We start from the raw sequence: 18128 nt of genomic DNA on the forward strand, positions 1-18128 counted from the left end.
ACCAGAACAGTATTAGGATCAAATTATTTCCCCTAGCATTAGACACCACGTTTTTTTTTTAAACCTAGTTTACTTATTATTTAGAGATACAGCATGGAACAGGCAATCCACCTATTTAACACTACCCTAATGACAGGACAAACTACAATGACCAATTAACTCACCAAAGGGTACGTCTTTGGACTGTAGGACGAATCCTACATATTCACAGGAATGACATACAAACTTCCTTACGCCAGAATTGAATCCTGAACTCTGATGCCCTGATCTGTAAGAGCTTTGCGCTAACCACTATGCTACCTTGCTTATGTTATGTCTGTTAGTAGTCAAACCTGCCTTCTGAGATCTAAACTAATGCACAACCTGCACTGTTTGTAGCAATAATTGGACCAATATATTGCAAACTTATAGATCAGCCAATTTGAAAGTGTACATGTTTCTGGTCTAACAATTGTAAAAAAAAAAATTACCTTCTTTATATTGCCACCGGATTTCTTCACCATGAGCTCATCCACCATTGCTTGCAAAGAGATGCTCATCATTATTGCCTAATAAATAAATATCGATTAGAACAAATCTCAGCTACCATTACACACTTGAAAATGACAAATGCTCAGAAAAAACTTAATACTGTTAAATGAAGTGGTTAAGCGGCACAAAGAATATTTGGTTCTGGTACCATTTTATATGTCATAGGCAGGTAGAGCTGGAAGACTGTGGGCATGCTCTCATTACCATATAATAACGTATATGGTATGATTGCACGGGAGATAGTGTCAAGGATGTGGCTTAAATTAGAGCATCTCAGTTATGAATGTGTTTTCCTCTTGGCAAAGGGCAACACGAATGAGAGACTGAAGATTTGAAAGTGACATTAGTGTCAGTTAGCTTTGACCATAGGCATAAGTCTGGAAGTAAGGGATAGGAGAATGAGTGGATCTGAGGAAGAAAAAGGAGGCTGAAATTGAACTTTGAAGGGGAGTTGAAGAGGGCAGTATTTACATGAAAGCTTGAAATACACAGAAAAGACTGCTGCGAAATGGGAATAGTATAAGCATGTATTTAATAGTTATCACGAACATGAATATGGTTGAGACAATTCTGGCAAAAACACACTAGAGTATTAATCTACAACATAATAACAAGCAGTTCAATGCCATCACTTCTGATTTCAGATCTCTGCTATGGTCACATCTGAATGCGACTTCAGGTGACACCAATCATAAGATGAAATGAAGAAAAGCTAGTTCCAAACAGTGGTATGTCCAGGTTAATATTAAATACCTGCGTGAAGTTTATTTGCCTTTATAAAGTGATTTCTGCATGAAAATAATCTCTCATACTGACTTAATGGAAAACCAGAAGGGCTAATTGCCAGGCTTCTGTGAAGCTGGCACAAGACTGGGAATAAATAAAGATTTCTGGAATTAACAAATGATTTGGGTCCTGCTAATAACTGGTGGCTGCGAAGTATCATTCACTCAGAGCTACTTAATAAAAGCTTTCCGGCCAGATAAGGAGTACTTGGGAGTGAGGCCAAGGGGTAATCCACAGTGTGATAATTTATGTTCAGTGAAATGAAAAATGCAGCCAAATAGCTATTATGCCCAGCAGAGCTTTGAACCGAGAATACAATGTAAGATTGATTCAAAGTCCATTTTTATCCAGCCAGAAACATTGAGGCAAATAGCATCCTCCACTGCAATATACTTCCTATGATCCCATGTTCTGAACTGCCACTTAACACAGGATACAAGTCTATTTCCTGGGAATCATTTAAATTTCTTGTATTTTGATTTCCAGATGCAGCATCACTCAAACAATTCTAAAGTTCAGGAAGTACAGTGCCTTGAAAAAGTATTCACATCTTACATACTCACTTTCTAAATTTAAAATATATTGAAACAGGGTTTACTTGAGCTGATCTTTAACATTGCATATTGTGTCAAATCAAAAGAAAAATTCCAAAATATATTAGTAATTTACTAAAAATTAAAAACCATAATTGTGAGGCTGAAGAAGTATTAATCCTCTTTGTAACTACTACGCTAACTTTCCTCAGTAGTAATACATTACCTTCCCAACTCATCCAATTTGCTGATGTAGAAAATTGGAGGATTGCTCAGTTCCAATGAAATTCTTAAGAATTTCCCTCTCCCTGTAAGGTCCAAAAGTATGGTAGATTTTCAACAGACCAAACCAGAATGAAGCCAAAAGAGCATTCAAGACAAGTCAGAGAAATGATAATAGAGAAGCCCAAATCTGGGGAAGGGTACAACACCATCTTAAAGGCACTTTAAATATCTTGGAGTTCAGTGCCATCCATCCAAAGGTTGGGCAGCTAGGCCTTTATTTTTTTGGAACACAGGACGCTGAGAGGTGAACTTCCAGTGGTATATAAAATCATGAGACACATTGATAGGTTGAATGTAAACTGTTTTTTTTTCCCCTCAGGGAAAGGGGTGGCACAGTAGTGAGATAGTTAGCACAATGCTTTACAATACCAGAACCCAAATTCAATTCCCACTGCTGTCTGTAAGAAGTATGTACATTCTCCCAGTTACAGTGTGGGTTTCCTCGGGGTGCTCCAGTTTCCTTCCACAGTTCAAAGACATACCAGTTGGTAGGTTCAGTGGTCATTGTAAATTGTCCTGTGATTAGGTTAGGATTAAATTGGGGAATTGCTGAATGGCGTGGTGAGAAGGGCCAGAAAAGCCTATTCTGTGCTGTATCTTGATATTTAAAGAAATCATGAAAAAGTGGAAAAAATATGAAAACACAGCCACACCTGCCAGGTCAGGCCATCTCTCTAAACCTAGCTACCAGCACTTGTAAGAGAGGCTATGTGATGCCAACAGTCACCCTGAGTGAGCTGCAGAAGTCAGTGGCTGCAACTGAAGATGAAGTTCATGGCTCCACAATCTCCAAGGTCTTGCACAAAAAGGGTACTCATGGAAAAATGTCAAGGAAGAAGCCCTAGCTTTAAAAACAAGCATATCCTTGCCTGTAAAATCTTTGCAGTGTCATTAAGATACTGTAAGCAAATGGAAGGTCTTATGATCAGATGACACCAAATGGAACTTCTGCCTCAATATGAAGAGGTACATATGGGATGTAAATCTAATATTGCACATCAGAGTTATAACACCATCCTGACTGTAAAGTATGGTGGAGGTAGGAGCATGCTATAGGGCTGGTTTTCATAAGGGAATGGTAATCTGGTCAGGACTGATGGAAAGACGAATGCTGCCAAACACAGAGATCCTGCTAGCCTCTGCCAGAAAGCTTAAACAGAGGAGGAAGTTCATCTTTTAGCTGGACACTGACCCAAAGCACATTGTCAGAGCAACCATGGAGATGCTTCAAATGAAGAAAATTGATGTCCTTGAGTGACCCAATCAGAGTCCTGACTTTAATCCAATTGAACATCTCTGGCAAGAGCTCAAGATTGCTGTCCCCCCAAACGAACCTGGCACTGCTTGAGCAATTTTGCAAGGAGGAATAGACAAATATTGCTCCATCATGTTGTGCAAATCTAATAAAGACTTATCTAAAAAGACAACTGGCTGTAGCTTCAAGAAGTGGTTCAACTAAGTACTGAGCAAAGGGGGATGAATACTTTCGAACAGTCTGACATTTCAGTTTCTGAATTTTTAGTTTTTCATGTTTTACAACCTTCCCTGCTTTTGGGTTTTACTGGAAAAAAAGGAGCATGTGATTCAAACAAAAATTTTCAGTTAATTTGATCAAAATCCCTGAATTCTATACTCAATTTACCTGAACGAAGAGTTGAGGACTGAATACTTTTCCAAGTCACTGTACTTAATGAAGTTTTTTTTTTGGGAGAAATTCAGAGAATAAGAGCTCAACATTTTGCACAATATATCAAGATAAAACTTTGTCAACTCCTTGCACAGTGAATGGTCGGACTCTGGGGTGTCCTATGGAATAGAGGCACCTAGGGGTGTGAGTGCATCATTCTCCAAAGCTGAAAATAGGACAGCAGAGGTTTAAGATCAGAGGTGAGAGATTTAAAAAGGATGTCAGGGGCTGTTTCTTCAATCACTGGCTGGTGGATAGGACTTGTTTACAGGGCTATGGGGAAATAGCAGATAGAACCAGCTAGCTGGACAGTTGGCATGGACAAGTTGGTTGTTTCCATATTTTATAACTCTGACTCCTTGCATTAAAACTTACAATCTCCAGTACAAAAATGGATAATACTATTTTCCCTCCTTTCCCAAAGGCAAAAGAAAATGGTCTTATCCACTACTTGTGTGCACCTGTCAAAAAAGGGAAGTATTAAAAAAATACAGCTATGTTCCCGTCACATGAAGAAAAGTTACTTTTTTTTTAAAAAAAAAAGCCATTTCCAAAATACAAGGTTTCAATGATGGACCATTTAAAGCAAAACATTTTCATGCTGAAAATGAAACACATTTTACCTGTGGGCTAGAAATTGTCACCCACTGTAGCTTGTCTTTGCTCATCAGATACTCAAACGCCAGTTCGAGTTTGGTCTCAGTTTTTCCTGGGCTGCTTGCTGTACCATTTGTCATTGGAACCTGCTAACATTTAAAATATGTTCAATGTTCAAAGTAAATTTATTATCATCGTACGTCACCATGTACAACCTGTGATTCATTTCAAGTATATTGCAAAAAGGTCTAAGCAGGCAAATCTCAATCAATATTGCACCTACCAGTAATTTTTACCAAAATAAATTTAAACATTACTTAAAAAAAAGGAAGTTCTCATTTAAGCCAATACTAACTTAAACTTTAACAGGCATTTCATGTTTCGTTGACAAAGGTTAATATACGGATTTACTTTAGCTCAAGTGGCCCCCTCCAGCACAGTTTAACAAGATTCTTTTCTAGTTCTGAAAAAAAGTCTTTGACTTGATTTGTTAACTACTTCTTTTCCCACTGATACAGCCTGACCTGCGTATTACCAGCATTTTAGATTTCAGATTTTCAGTATTTGTAGATTTTTTGATTTTCATTTACAAACAGACCCATGAAACAGAAATTGGATACTTGTTCTAATATTTTGCTGGTGTTATAAGTTGTTCTCTCCAAGAACAAGTGTCAAAATTAATTAAGTTTAAAGCACAGTAAAATATTTTCATTTTATCTGAAAAGGAATGATGGATATTTTGAAAGGTTGGTGAATCTGAGGTCAGTGCAGAGTGGGATGAATTCAAAATAAAATTTCTTTCTAGAAAAAGAGTAAAAGGCAATCCAATGAAGGTCCACGTTACAGACACATTTGATCAGGGTTCCTTGTGGATGTAAAAATACTCTCCTTAACATTACCACCAAGGAGGTACACAAGCCTGAAGACCCACACTCAATGATTTAAAAGCAGCTTTGGTCCATGTACCCCATTATTCCCATTTTGCATTCTATTTTACAATCTATAGCATGTTTAAGTCTTCACTGTTCTGCTGCTGCAAAAAGTTTACAGATCATATAATCAGTGATAATAATCCTGATTCAGATGTACTGCATTTGGATGTTTAAAATCTATTCAATATGGTGTGTGCCATGAAAGCGTTGTGGTTAGTGTGATGCCATTACAGCTCGGGTGTTTTGAAGTTTGGAGTTCAATTCCAGCACTGTCCTCAAGGAACTTGTTACCCCATTGACCGTGTGGGTGCTCGGGTTTCCTCCCTCTGTCCAAAGAAGTACCAGTTAGTAGGTTCATTGGTCATTGGAAATTGTCCTGTGATTAGTGTAGGATTAAATAGGTGAGCTGCTGAGTACTGTGACAGAAGGCCCTGTTCTGCACTGTATCTCCAAACGAAATGGTGCCATATAAATAAGAGTACTTAGGAATGGGTGTGCTCTACTGACAGACAGGCGAGTGACATACACAACCACAGGGCCCAAGGGAGTACTGATCAATAGAGGGACTTGGTATACAACTCAGTCGATCCTTGAAAGTGGTAGCACAGGTAGATAAGATGAAATTCATTGGCTACAGCACAGAATACAAGAGCTCTTTTATGGTGTAATGAACAGAAAAGGTTAAAAGATGAGACGTTACATTGCAACATTATAAAACATTTATTAGTGTACTCCTATAGCACCGTGCACATTTCAGGTTGCCACACAAGAAGGATGTGACTGCACTGGATTGGGTGCAAAAGAGATTCAAAGAAAAAACTGGATAGGCTCAGACTGTTTTCCTTGAGGTGGAGATGAAGGGTGACTCGATAGAGGTATATAAAAGGTTATGAGAGGGGTGCATAGTGTAGATGGTAAACCGCTTTGGTGGGGTTGTCTTATATAGGTGGTATAGGTTTGAGAAAGGACATGAAGAGTGTATCAAAGGGGGAGAATAATGTGTTGCCCAAGGAAGCGCTGGAGACAGATTCCCTCATGACATTTAGGAACCATGTGCTAAGTAGTTAGACCATAAGACATTGGAGCAGAATTAAGGCAATTTAGCCTTCTGAGTTTTCTCCACCATTTCATCATGGCTGATCCCAGATCTCACACAACAGCCCTCTCACCATATCCCTTGATGCACTGACCAATCAGGAAACAATTTTTGCTTTAAATATACCATGGTCTTGATCTCCACAGCTATCTGTGGCAGAGCATTCCACAGATTCATTATTCTCAGGCTAAAAAATTCCTCCTTACCTCCGTTCTAAAGGGTTGCCCCTCAATTTTGAGGCTGTGCCCTCTAGTTCTGGACACCCCCACCACGGGAAACATACTGTCCACATCCACCTTATCTAGTCCTTTCAACATTCGGTAGGTTTCAATGAGATCCCCCTGCATTCTTCTAAACTTCAGTGAGCACAGGCCCAAAGCTGCCAAACGCTCAAATGTTAACCCTTTCATTCCCGGTATTATCCTCGTGAAACTCCTCTGGGCTCTCTTCAAAGGCAACATGTCTTTTCTGAGATAATGGGGTCCAAAACTGTTGGCAATACTCTAAGTGTGGACTGATTAGTGCAAAGAGACTGGGAAGAAGGTGCTGAGGCAATTATTGAATGGCAAAGTTGGCACCAAGACCGCCATTACAGCCATTTACACCACATGCTGCACCTGCAAAGCTAACAACATTGTGAAGGACCCCATGCACCCCTCATACAAACTCTTCTCCCCCCTGCCATCTGGCAAAAGGTACTGAAGCATTCGTGCTCTCACGACCAGACTGTGGAACAGTTTCTTCCCCCAAGCTATCCTCAATACCCAGAGTCTAGACTGACATCTACATCATTTATTATGTTGAAATTTCTCCTCTACTGTGCCTATTGCCTTGTTAATTAATTAATTATTGTGTGCTTTATGTAGTCCGGTCTAGTGTAGTTTTTGTGTTGTTTTACGTAGTCTAGTGCAGCCTTGAGTTGTCTCACATAGTCTAGTGTAGTTTTGTGTTGTTTCATGTAGCACCAGGGTCCTGGAGGAACGTTGTTTTGTTTTTACTGTGCACTGTACCAGTAGTTTATGGTTGAAATGACAATAAAAAGTGACGACTTGATTAGTCTCCTTGTTTTCATACTTTATTCCCCTTGAAATAAATGCCAACATTGCATTTGCCTTCTTTACCACAGACTCAACCTGTAAATTAACTTTCTGGGAGTCTTGTACGAGGGCTCCCAAGTCCCTTTGCACCTCTGATGTTTGAATTTTCTCCCCATTTAGTCTGCACTTTTGTTCCTTTTACCAAAATGCACCATCATACATTTCCCAACCGTATTCCATCTGCCACTTTTTTGCCCATTCTTCCAATTTGTCCAAGCCCTTCTGCAATCACATTGCTTCCTCCCACTATCATCCACAAACTTTGCTACAAAGCCATCAATTCCACTATCTAAATCATTAACAAATAATGTGAAAATTTTCAATTGTTGCGGCATAGAAGTCTACCGGATTAGAACAGAAAGGGTGATGGGTAGTATGAATGTGATGGGAATGATATGTTTATGAAGAATATAAGAGCAGTACATGGAAATAGCACAGGACATATTCCAGGAGCAGAATTTGGCCATTCGACCCATCGAGTCTGCTCTGCAATATGTAATTGTACTATAAGCAAATAGTGGAGTTTAGAAAGATGACAGATGACATTGTTGCAACGAGACTCAGGGAAAGGATATTCCTCCAGTGGGGTTGTCTACAAAAAGACAGCAGAGTTTCAGAATAATAACTACTCTGACAATGTGCTTTGGGTCAGTGTCCAGCTGAAAGATGAACTTCCTCCTCTGTTTAAGCTTTCTGGCAGAGGCTAGCAGGATAAAAAAGATATTTCTTCCAATGAATTGCTGGAATCTCTACCCTAGAGATATATGAGAACACTACTGAATGATTATGATTGAGAATAGAAAGGCAACTGAAGTGCAAAGTGGTCAAGGGAGTATGCGAAGAGATTGAGAACAAGGCACTGAGGCCATTATTGAATGGCAGAGTCGGCTCCAAGACCCAAATGGTCTTATCCTGCTTTTGTTTCTTAAAGTATGACAATGATGGGTAAGATCATCTCACAATTCCTCAATCTTCCATAACCAAAGAACATAAGACCATAAGACACAGGAGCAGGATTAGGCCATTCAGCCCATTGAATGTTCTGTCATTTCATTATGGCTGACTTTTTTTATCCCTCAATCCCATTCTCCTGCCTTCTCCAGGTAACCTTCGACATCCTAATAAATCAATCTCTGCTTTAAATATACTCAATGACTTAGCCTCCACAGAGTCACCATCCTCAGATTTTATATTCTAGTCCTCTGAAAATGAATAATCACATTTCATTTGCTTCCTTACCACCAACTCAATTTGCAGGTTAACCTTTAAGGGATCCTGCATGAAAACTCCCAAGTCTCTTGGTGCTTCTGATTTTTGAATTTTCTCCCCATTTAGAAAGTAGTTTTTGCCTTTTTTTCCTTCTGCCAAAGAGCATGACTATACACTTCCCTACACTATTCTCTATCTGCAACTTCTTTTCCCATTTTCCCCAATCTGTCAAAGTCCTTCTGCAGATTCCATGCTTCCTGAACACTACCAGCCCCTCCATCTATCTTAGTCTTGTATGCAAACTTGGTGACAAAGCCATCAATTCTGTCATCCAAATCATTGACATATAACATGCAGTGCCAATACTGACCACTTCTGGTTGGCTGCTACCTCAGACACTGGCAGCCACCAGACTTGGTCCTCTTTACTCCCAGGCAACCAATCTTCCATCCATGCTAGTACCTTTCCTGTAATAACCCTCATTTACGGAAACCCGTCAAAGGCCTTCTGAATGAGTTGTTGTAAGCTGGCTGACCTAAAGTAAACCAGTTTACAACAAAGGTAAGGGTTTCATTATTTTAGTCAATGGTATAATGCTTCAGCCAGGTGTGCAATAACTGCAAATAGCATTTGCAAAAATCTATAAACCAGCCTCAAGTAGTGAGAACTTTGGCATCTGTGCTGGAGATCTGAACAGGTTGGCCAGGAGCCAGCAGATACTACCGGCATGTGTGACAGCCAATCAATTGGACCAATATAAATGCAAGCACTCATCTGCCCACTGATGACGTCAACTCAGTAGAACCTAACTTCTAGGTTTGGCGAACAACCCTACAAACAAGCAGCCAACCTGAGCTACCTAACTTCTCTTTCATTTCAAACAAGAATGTATACTTTACACCTTTCAATAAAATTTTTTTTTCTTCTATTGCAAAACATAATCCAGTTTAGAATGGTATGCATGTCAATCGTTAAGAAATTGGTCATAAGCTGTTTGGAATTGAGGTCTCTATCTCTTACTGTTAATGACCAACTTCCTGACCACTTTCCTTGGAATTGCATGTGCGTAAGGAAATTGTATTTTTACTCATGAGTTGGTCAGAATGACAGAACCAATAATGGAACGAGGGGCAGCTTGTTCTTCAGGAATTGTTTAAGGGAATAATGAAGAGCAAAGTGTCAGTGGAAGCAGAAATAATCAACATCGGTACTCGAGGCTGATGGATAAAATATTAATCAGGATATTATCAACATTCCTCTGCTCTTCAAATCAGTATCTGTGTCAGTATACAGGCTGGATGACAAAACTAAAGTTTATTGTCTTTCACAAAAAGCATCCCAAACCACAAATGGCTATCCCAACATCTGCAACAAATTATCACTCGCAAATGATAATATACTCATCTCTCAATAGCGTTTAAATCATAGTTTGCTAACAAAAAAAAGTCAATGTTGACACCAAAATTACTCATGAAAATTCAGAAAATTGGATTGAATCAGTCATATTTCCAAATTTAAAGCAACCGATAAGTTTCCTAAAGCATTTGGAAACAAATTTCATATAATTAAATCTTACTATTTAAAGGAACAACAGTAATTTTAATTTAAAAATAATCAAACATGTAAAATTCTGTGCGATATGAATACTCAAACAATGAGCAAGATGTTTCAAAACTTGTCCTACTCACCGAGGAAGTAACACGCCAGCACCTCATACGCGTGACCTTGAAACTGCCTTCTTTGATTTGATCATTGGGTAACTTGACATGGAAATTCAGTTCATTATTGCCAGCACTAACTATGACATGGCAACCTTTTTCTGGAAAATCAGTGATACAAGGATCAAATTTGATGTATCCATAATACTTCAGCGTTTGCGCCAGGCTGATAAACTGCACAGAAGGATAACAATTTACTTTTGCAAGTCTGTAAGATGAAATCAAGTTCACTTTAAAGTACAAATATATATAATCAAACAAAACTGAACAGCATACAAGCTTGCTGACGCAGCAGAAAGACACCAAAATAAAATTACTAGAATAACATCAAATCAGAGAAATTTTACTTGATTTGTTCTATATTGGGATAGACCATAAGATACAGGAGCAAAATTAGGCTCCTTGGCTGATCGAGTCAGCCCCACCATTCCATCACACTTGATTTATAATCTCTCAACTCCATTCTCCAGCCATATTCCCATAATCTTTGAAGCCCTTACCAACTGAGAACTTGTCAACCCCTGCTTTAAATATACACAATGACTTGGCCTCCACAACTGTTCGTGGCAATGAATTCCTCAGATCCCCCATAGAAATTCCTCATCTCCATTTTAAATGGCTATCCCTCAATTCTGAGGCTGTGCCCTCTGGTCCAAGACTCAGCCACAACAGGATACATCCTCTCCATATCCACTCTATCTTAGCCTTTCAATATTTCATAGGTTTCAATGAGATCGCTCCTCAGTCTTCGATTTTGGGATATATCAAGGTCTTAGAAAAATAACTCAAGCACTTAATTAATGTTAGACAGAATGAAAAGCAGACAAGTTATATTTTTGTATTATACCCTGGTAATGAGCAAAATCTGGTATCCACCTGGAGGTTATTCGACAGTGCAGAGGAAGTATTAATGAGGCTAGTTCTGGGGATTTAAGAACTAATTTCATGAGGACCATAGTGGACAGATTCAAGGACTCTTCATCTCATGTTCTTGGATATTTATTGCTTAGTTATTTATTAACCCCCCCCCCCCAACTACCTTTTTGTATTTACACAGTTTGACAACTTTTTGTCTTTTACACATTGGTTGTTTGTTCACCTTGTGTGCAGTCTTTCATTGATCCTATTGTGTCTTTTTATTTACAATGTATGCCCACAAGGAAGTATTTGGCGTCATATAAGGTGACATAAATGTACTTTGACAATAAATACACCCTGAACTTTGAGATAGTGACCAAGACAAGACTACAGGTCCTGAATACCAGATAAACCTGTTTAAGGGTAATATCCTTACTGAAATTCAACTACCAAAACCACATGCAATACCTTGTATGGGATTTAACCAAAACCTTGAGCAACTAATTTGTTTCATCATCATACCACTCCCCCAACTACTTTTACAAGGGTAATATCCCATTCATTTTTGTACTTGTAGTTCTTAGCAACGGCTGCATGCACAAACAAATTCGTCTGCTCCTCCACAGTTGCTATTTAGAAAATTAATGCACTTTAATGTCCTGTTTATGTACCTTAAGATGCTTCTTTCATGGTGAACAAGGTAAATTTAGTACAAAGCCTTCGTCCTAAAGAACATACAATGAATTACATTCCTACTATCTATAGGTCTGCTATTTGCCTACCAATTACCAAGCATACGGCACTTCAAATTCCTGTTTTGTTGCTAGACTTGTATGGATTGTTATCAAATGTAGCTTGATAAATCACATTGCCAAACAAGTCTACAGGTGGTAGCAAAATATAAAATACCGATATTAATGTGTTTAGTTTCAAAACTAAAGCCAGTAAATTATAGGCTTCTCTTCTGTCAACCCATTCCAAACAAGATTACAGAACTTACCTCTTTTTTCGAACCTTTCTCTTGAAGTGATTTTAATTGTCGGTGCTGCTCCTTGTTGACAAGGATCCACCCACGTTCAATATCAGCTACCGTCTGTGACACAAATGAAAACATAGTTCATATTTCGTTCTCCCTGATATATCAACAGCATCATAACTCAAAGATCACAGAAACCTTGTGGTTTAGATGGCAGCCATCTAGCTAATCATGTCCTTGAAAAAAAGACAATGGCACTTCGCATGGAGGTGCCATCCCTTTACCTTTTCCACCGATCACATCCCAGCTTCTCACTCTATTCCCCCCCCCACCCACCTACCTGGCTTCACTAATCACCTGCCAGCTTGTACTCCTCCCCACTCCTCCACCGCCTTATTCTGGCTTCTTCTCCTTTACTTTCCAGTTCTGAAATATTGACCTGCTGAGTTCCTCCAGCATTGTGCGTGTGTTACTGTGGCTCATCATGAATTAAGGTCAGAAAATCACATTAACTGGAAAAATAGCCCAAGAATTATAAGGAACTTAGAGGTAATTTGGGGCTATTTAAATAAACTACTCAAAATGGAAGTGGTACCTCTAAAAAATTGAGCGGGTTCTCAGTGCCACAGTGCAGTAACAAATCTATTATCATGTCCACAAGTACAGTGAGGTACAAGTACAATGAAAACCCTGCATTCAGCAGCATCACGGGCACATTGGTTCAAACAACACATAGAACATAAATTATGCATAATTACACACAGCAAAAAGAAAAGTACAGCAAAAAATGACACAAGTACAAACAAACTGACGTGCATAGTGCAAGAAGTAGTCTGTGGTGTTCTGTTACTCAGGTAGGGTTCAGGTTTTGAAGGTCAAGTACAAGCTTATTGTCCTTTCAACTGGATACATACATGTATACTGCTAAGCAAAACAACATCTCTCCGGATCAAAGTGACACAACACTGTACATGTAACTCCCACATAAAGTTATATTAACACAAATAAATTATCAAACAATAAGGTGCATTTATGAGACAAGTAAAGGTATAACGCTTCTGGTGCTTCATATGTGGTGAGACCTGGGTGGTGGCAAGGAGTTCGGCAATCACACAGCCTAGCAGAAGAAGCTATTTTTCCATTTAGCAGTTCTTGTCTTAATACTTTGGTACCTCTTGCCTGAGGGCAAGGGATCAAATACATTGTTGGATAGATAGGAGGGATCATTGACAATGTAAGTACTGTCCTGGAAAATGTCCTGGACCCTGACAATTCTCTCAGCAGTCCTCACAATCCTTTGCAGGGTCTTCCAGTCAGATGCCTTGCAGTTCCTTAACCAGGCAGTGATGCAGCTGGTCAGGACACACTCAACGGTGCTCCTATAAAAAACTGGTTAGAATGGGAGCAAGGGGAAACCTGCTCACCTCAGTCTTCTCAAGAAGTCGAGATGTTGCTGTGCTTTCTTAAATAAAGAATCTGTGTCAATTGAAGAACACAATGGTTGCAGGAAAATAGCTGTTCCTGAACCTGGTGGAGTGGGATTTCAGGTTTCTATACCACCTACCTGATGGAAGCAGGGAGAAGAGGGTACAATTTGAATGGTGAAGATCTATTATGAATGTGCCTCTTTCCCACAGCAGCCCTTCCTGTAGATGCTGCTAACCGTGGGGAGGGTTGTGTCTATTGCAACAGTCACACAAGTCTATCAGAAAACTCAAAACCATGATAATGTGCCTTAAAGATTACTACTGTTAACCTGCAACTTATATATTACATTATGTGAAAACACTGCTCAGCCAAGACTGTCTAAAGATACTTACCTGATTTCTAGCACTTTTAAGTCTTGATTCAGTATTTAATATACAAAACATTACATTGGTTATTCTGCTTCACTACATCTTGTAAGCTAACACAAATGTTCTTATTGTAGCGGTGTGCTACACGCAGCGCTAAAATTACGACAGAGTCTGTAACTGCAGTCGAAGGAAAAAACTTTATTCGAAAACTTCAGCCTCACTTTTAAGCCTCCCTCAACCGGCCCCCCCCCATGGCACAGAGGCTCCAAAGCTCTGTGCTTGCAAACCCCCGTAGGCTATCTAATTGTGAGTCGGTTCGGATGCGCCAGGAAATGGGTCGCCACATTATAATGAAGACTAATGACTACCAGATAAAAATACAATTAGTATTCTGAGGTATTCTAGCTTTTGGGTTTTATTATTTTTAAACTTTTTACTAGCAATTGTTAATGTGCAAAGGGACTGCTTGTAAACTTTTAAAGGGAAGAACTCTTTACTGTACTTAAACACAAATGAAAAGTTAAACATTACATATTTAGGGTATTTGATCATGGGTAAAGCTCTCCCACCACTAAGCACATCTACACAGAGCTTTGTTGCAGGAAAGCGGTATCCATCATAATGGACCCCCACGATCCAGGCCATACTCTCTTCTTGTTGTACCATCAGGAAGATGGTACAGGAGCCTGAGGACCCACACCACCAGGTTCAGGAACAGTTATTACCCTTCAACCATCAGGCTCTTGAACCAGAGGGGATAACTTCACTTGCCCATCACTGAACTGTTCCCATAACCTATGGTCTCACTTTTAAAGATTCTTCATCTCATGTTCTCTATATTTATTGCTTATTTATTATTATAGTTATTTATTTTTTTCCTTTTTGTATTTGTGCAGTTTATCTTTTGAACATCGGTTGTTTGTCTGTTCTATTGGCTGAGGTCTTTCATGGATTCTATTACATTCCTTGGTATTTACTGTGAATGCCCCCAAGAAAATGAATCTCAGGGTTGTATATGGTAACATATTTGTACTTTGATAATGTATTTATTTGAACTTTGACTATACTGTTTCTGGACTGCAAATTAACTTGGTAACTAAGACCAGTCTTACCTGGGCATATAACAGATTCAATCCAATTCTGTTTTCCATGACATCATTATCATAGGCAGAATCCCAATAGCTATAAACAAAGCAGTATTATTAGTACAGTCACTTACATGTATTTCATATTAATCTTCCCCATAAGTTTGTCCTCCTGCTATCTTTAGCAACTAATACTGATGGCAATCTCTTACACATTTCAAAAACTCTTAGTAACATTGCTAGATATTAGAAATTCACCAGCTGAAAAGAGAATGCACATCTATACCAAATTAACTCAAATATGAATATAAATACTGTAAATAAGTTTTAAATAGTGGATTTATTTTTGTACTAATAAAAAACTCAACAATTAGATGGAAAACTCATGAAGCATGGTTTACTTTCATGAATATATCCTCAGTCACTGTAAGAGATTTTTCCCACCATGTTCAAAAACTGAACTAACATTCTACAATGGCTCAAGCAGGGATTTGATGGATGGCATGAATCATAACATTGCTCACCACTGGTTCAATTGTTCTCTAGTCAAAAGAGAGCCTGGAATTAATTACATCTTCTCCCATCCCTACTTATTTGAATTAAGAACTTATATTAGACAAAAGAAACAATGCAAATATTTTCTCTTACTATATAACAAAACTCCATAAAATTGGAAAATTGTACAAACTTTCAGTTTTAAAAGATGTTAAAGGGCACATAAGCAAAATTAAATCTTATTTAGTTTAAAGCTTATGAATAGTGCCTATTTATTCTTCCATTACGAAATCCAAAGAACTAATTTATATAAGAGATCTAAAAACTGTTCCAAAAGACAGCATTGGTCACATGGTACATGCACCATCTAAAGACTAATGTGTTGAATGACTGCTACAGCTTCCTTGAGATGAAATTTCACCAATTAAAAACAAAACCCATAACTCCTTTACTAGCTGAGCTACACAAAACCAGAACTAATTCAACTAGTACAAGTTGTTCAGTGACTTGCCAAATATTCTCAACATTCTCTTTTATTTTAGATTCATTACATTGCTAATGTTTTGCACCTCAGTTCCTTATTGTCCTCTTCCCTCAAGGTTTATCCGTGACTAATATCACTCCCAGAGACCACCTGCAATGATTAAACCAGCCTCTATATTCACCCGGGACTAATATCATTCCCATAGGATCATCCACATTGATTACAACAGCCTCTATATTCACCCAGGACTAATATCACTCCAAAATTGTCATTGTCTCTCCCAGTCTCTGCCCTGTCACAAACATTTTTTTTTGTTCTCTAAAACTTTTCTCTTTCTCTGGAACTTAATGTGCTTGATTTCTAACTTTTCCAGGTTATAAAGAAGGATCATCCACTTAAAGTATTATGTTGCTCTCTTCACAGATGCTGCCCGACCTAAGTAGATCCAGCATTTTGAATTTATTGCAAAATGTCTTCTGCAGAAAGTAGCAAATTATTAATGTTTAAAATAAACTGGAATTGCACGCTTAGAACCCAGATCAGTTATCTTCAGAGAACTTGAAACGAAAAAGTATATATATTTTTACCTTTTTCGCAGCACTATTTTGTATTCTGTATTCTTCAAGCTTGTGACCGAAATATAGGGTAATTCAAACTCCTGTAGTTTTCGTACAACTTAGTAAGAATTCATAAAAATGAAGTTAATATCAAAATTAAATAAATTTAGTGTTACTTCTACTTCAGTTTATAGATTTTTCCATTTTCTTCACATTATGTAATTGATCCTTTCTTCTGATTTCTAAGTCTCCCACTAGTCTACCTAGTGCTCGTCAAAATCAGATTAAAAACAAATACAATATGATTCAGAACAGAAATAAGTGCATAGTTCAAGATGATCTTTAATTTTGTGATACAGCACCAGAGCAAGCCCTTCGATCCACACCACCCCAGCAACCCCCAACAAACCTGATTAACCCAAACTAATCATGGAACAAATTCCAATGACCAATTAATCTACCTGGTATAATGTCGTACAATGCACGGCCCCATTAATGACAGTGTTACATAAATGCACCCCAAATCAGATGCAGCCCACTAAACAGTTGCAATTAAAGGTCCTGGAGAGACCTCTTTACAGCCTTCATGTTATACACAATACTGTAAGTCTATTCACAACAATTATAAAGACTTGAAATGTCACCAACTGCAATCACACTATTGCTATGCCTGGTTGAGAAATCTGTAAAATTGCTTTTAAAAAAAATTTTAAGCGGAACATTTCCAAAAGGCTAATTAAATATTTGCTGAATTTTGTTATTTACATTCGAAGTCCATCACACAGTATGGTGCAACTTTTGAACACTGCCTATCCGAATGCCAAGTAGAATAAGATTGTATATTCCTCCTCTTTCATTCAGTCTTTACAGCTGGCAGGAAAAGGCTGTGCAATATCATTTTACGTTGGAACTGAAATCTGAATCCAGTACACACAAAATGTTCTAATTACTAAATCAGCAAATAAATTTGCTTAATTACTTATTAAATAAAAGCACTCTCGATTTTGATCCGTTTCAAGACAACTTTCCAACAAATTCTAAAAAGAAAACTTTAATATGTCTTCTGAGTTATGGAATAATTTAGTTAATAAACTTACAAGAACAACCACCATCACTTCCTTCTCGGATAAGGAAAAGGCTGAAGTATCCTACTAGGTCATCAGGAAGATCTAGTTTTGAGGCAACTGCCTTTAATAATAATAATAATAATAATAATAATAATAATAATAATAATAAAAGTGTTAGAACATTTGTTAATCAAAATACCAGAAATGTTCTAAATTCCTACAAGTGAATAGACCAAACTCAAATGATTGGTTTCTGTTTTAGGCAAAGCAGCAGTGATCACATGATCAATTGAAGAGCAACTAACCCTTGTAATTTTCTCCCAAGAGGGCAGAGAAGAC

General features: G+C 38.2%; 1 protein-coding gene across 5 annotated transcripts in view; it reads right to left on the reverse strand.

Moving 5' to 3' along the window:
* The window catches only part of snx17 (sorting nexin 17), a 111792-nt gene that overhangs the window by 65024 nt on the left and 28640 nt on the right, over positions 1-18128 (reverse strand). For 3 of the 5 annotated variants that reach the window (XM_059983088.1, XM_059983089.1, XM_059983091.1), the window contains exons 6-12: positions 17820-17910; positions 16753-16840; positions 15214-15283; positions 12330-12422; positions 10442-10645; positions 4446-4568; positions 471-548 (exon numbers count right to left, since the gene is read on the reverse strand). In XM_059983088.1, the coding sequence (XP_059839071.1) occupies positions 471-548; positions 4446-4568; positions 10442-10645; positions 12330-12422; positions 15214-15283; positions 16753-16840; positions 17820-17910 (747 nt within the window). The remainder of the gene's footprint in view (positions 1-470; positions 549-4445; positions 4569-10441; positions 10646-12329; positions 12423-15213; positions 15284-16752; positions 16841-17819; positions 17911-18128) is intronic. The other 2 variants (XM_059983090.1, XM_059983092.1) reach the window with 1 other exon arrangement.

The sequence above is a fragment of the Hypanus sabinus genome, chromosome 10, assembly GCF_030144855.1.
Source record: "Hypanus sabinus isolate sHypSab1 chromosome 10, sHypSab1.hap1, whole genome shotgun sequence".
Classification (NCBI taxonomy): Eukaryota; Metazoa; Chordata; class Chondrichthyes; order Myliobatiformes; family Dasyatidae; genus Hypanus; species Hypanus sabinus.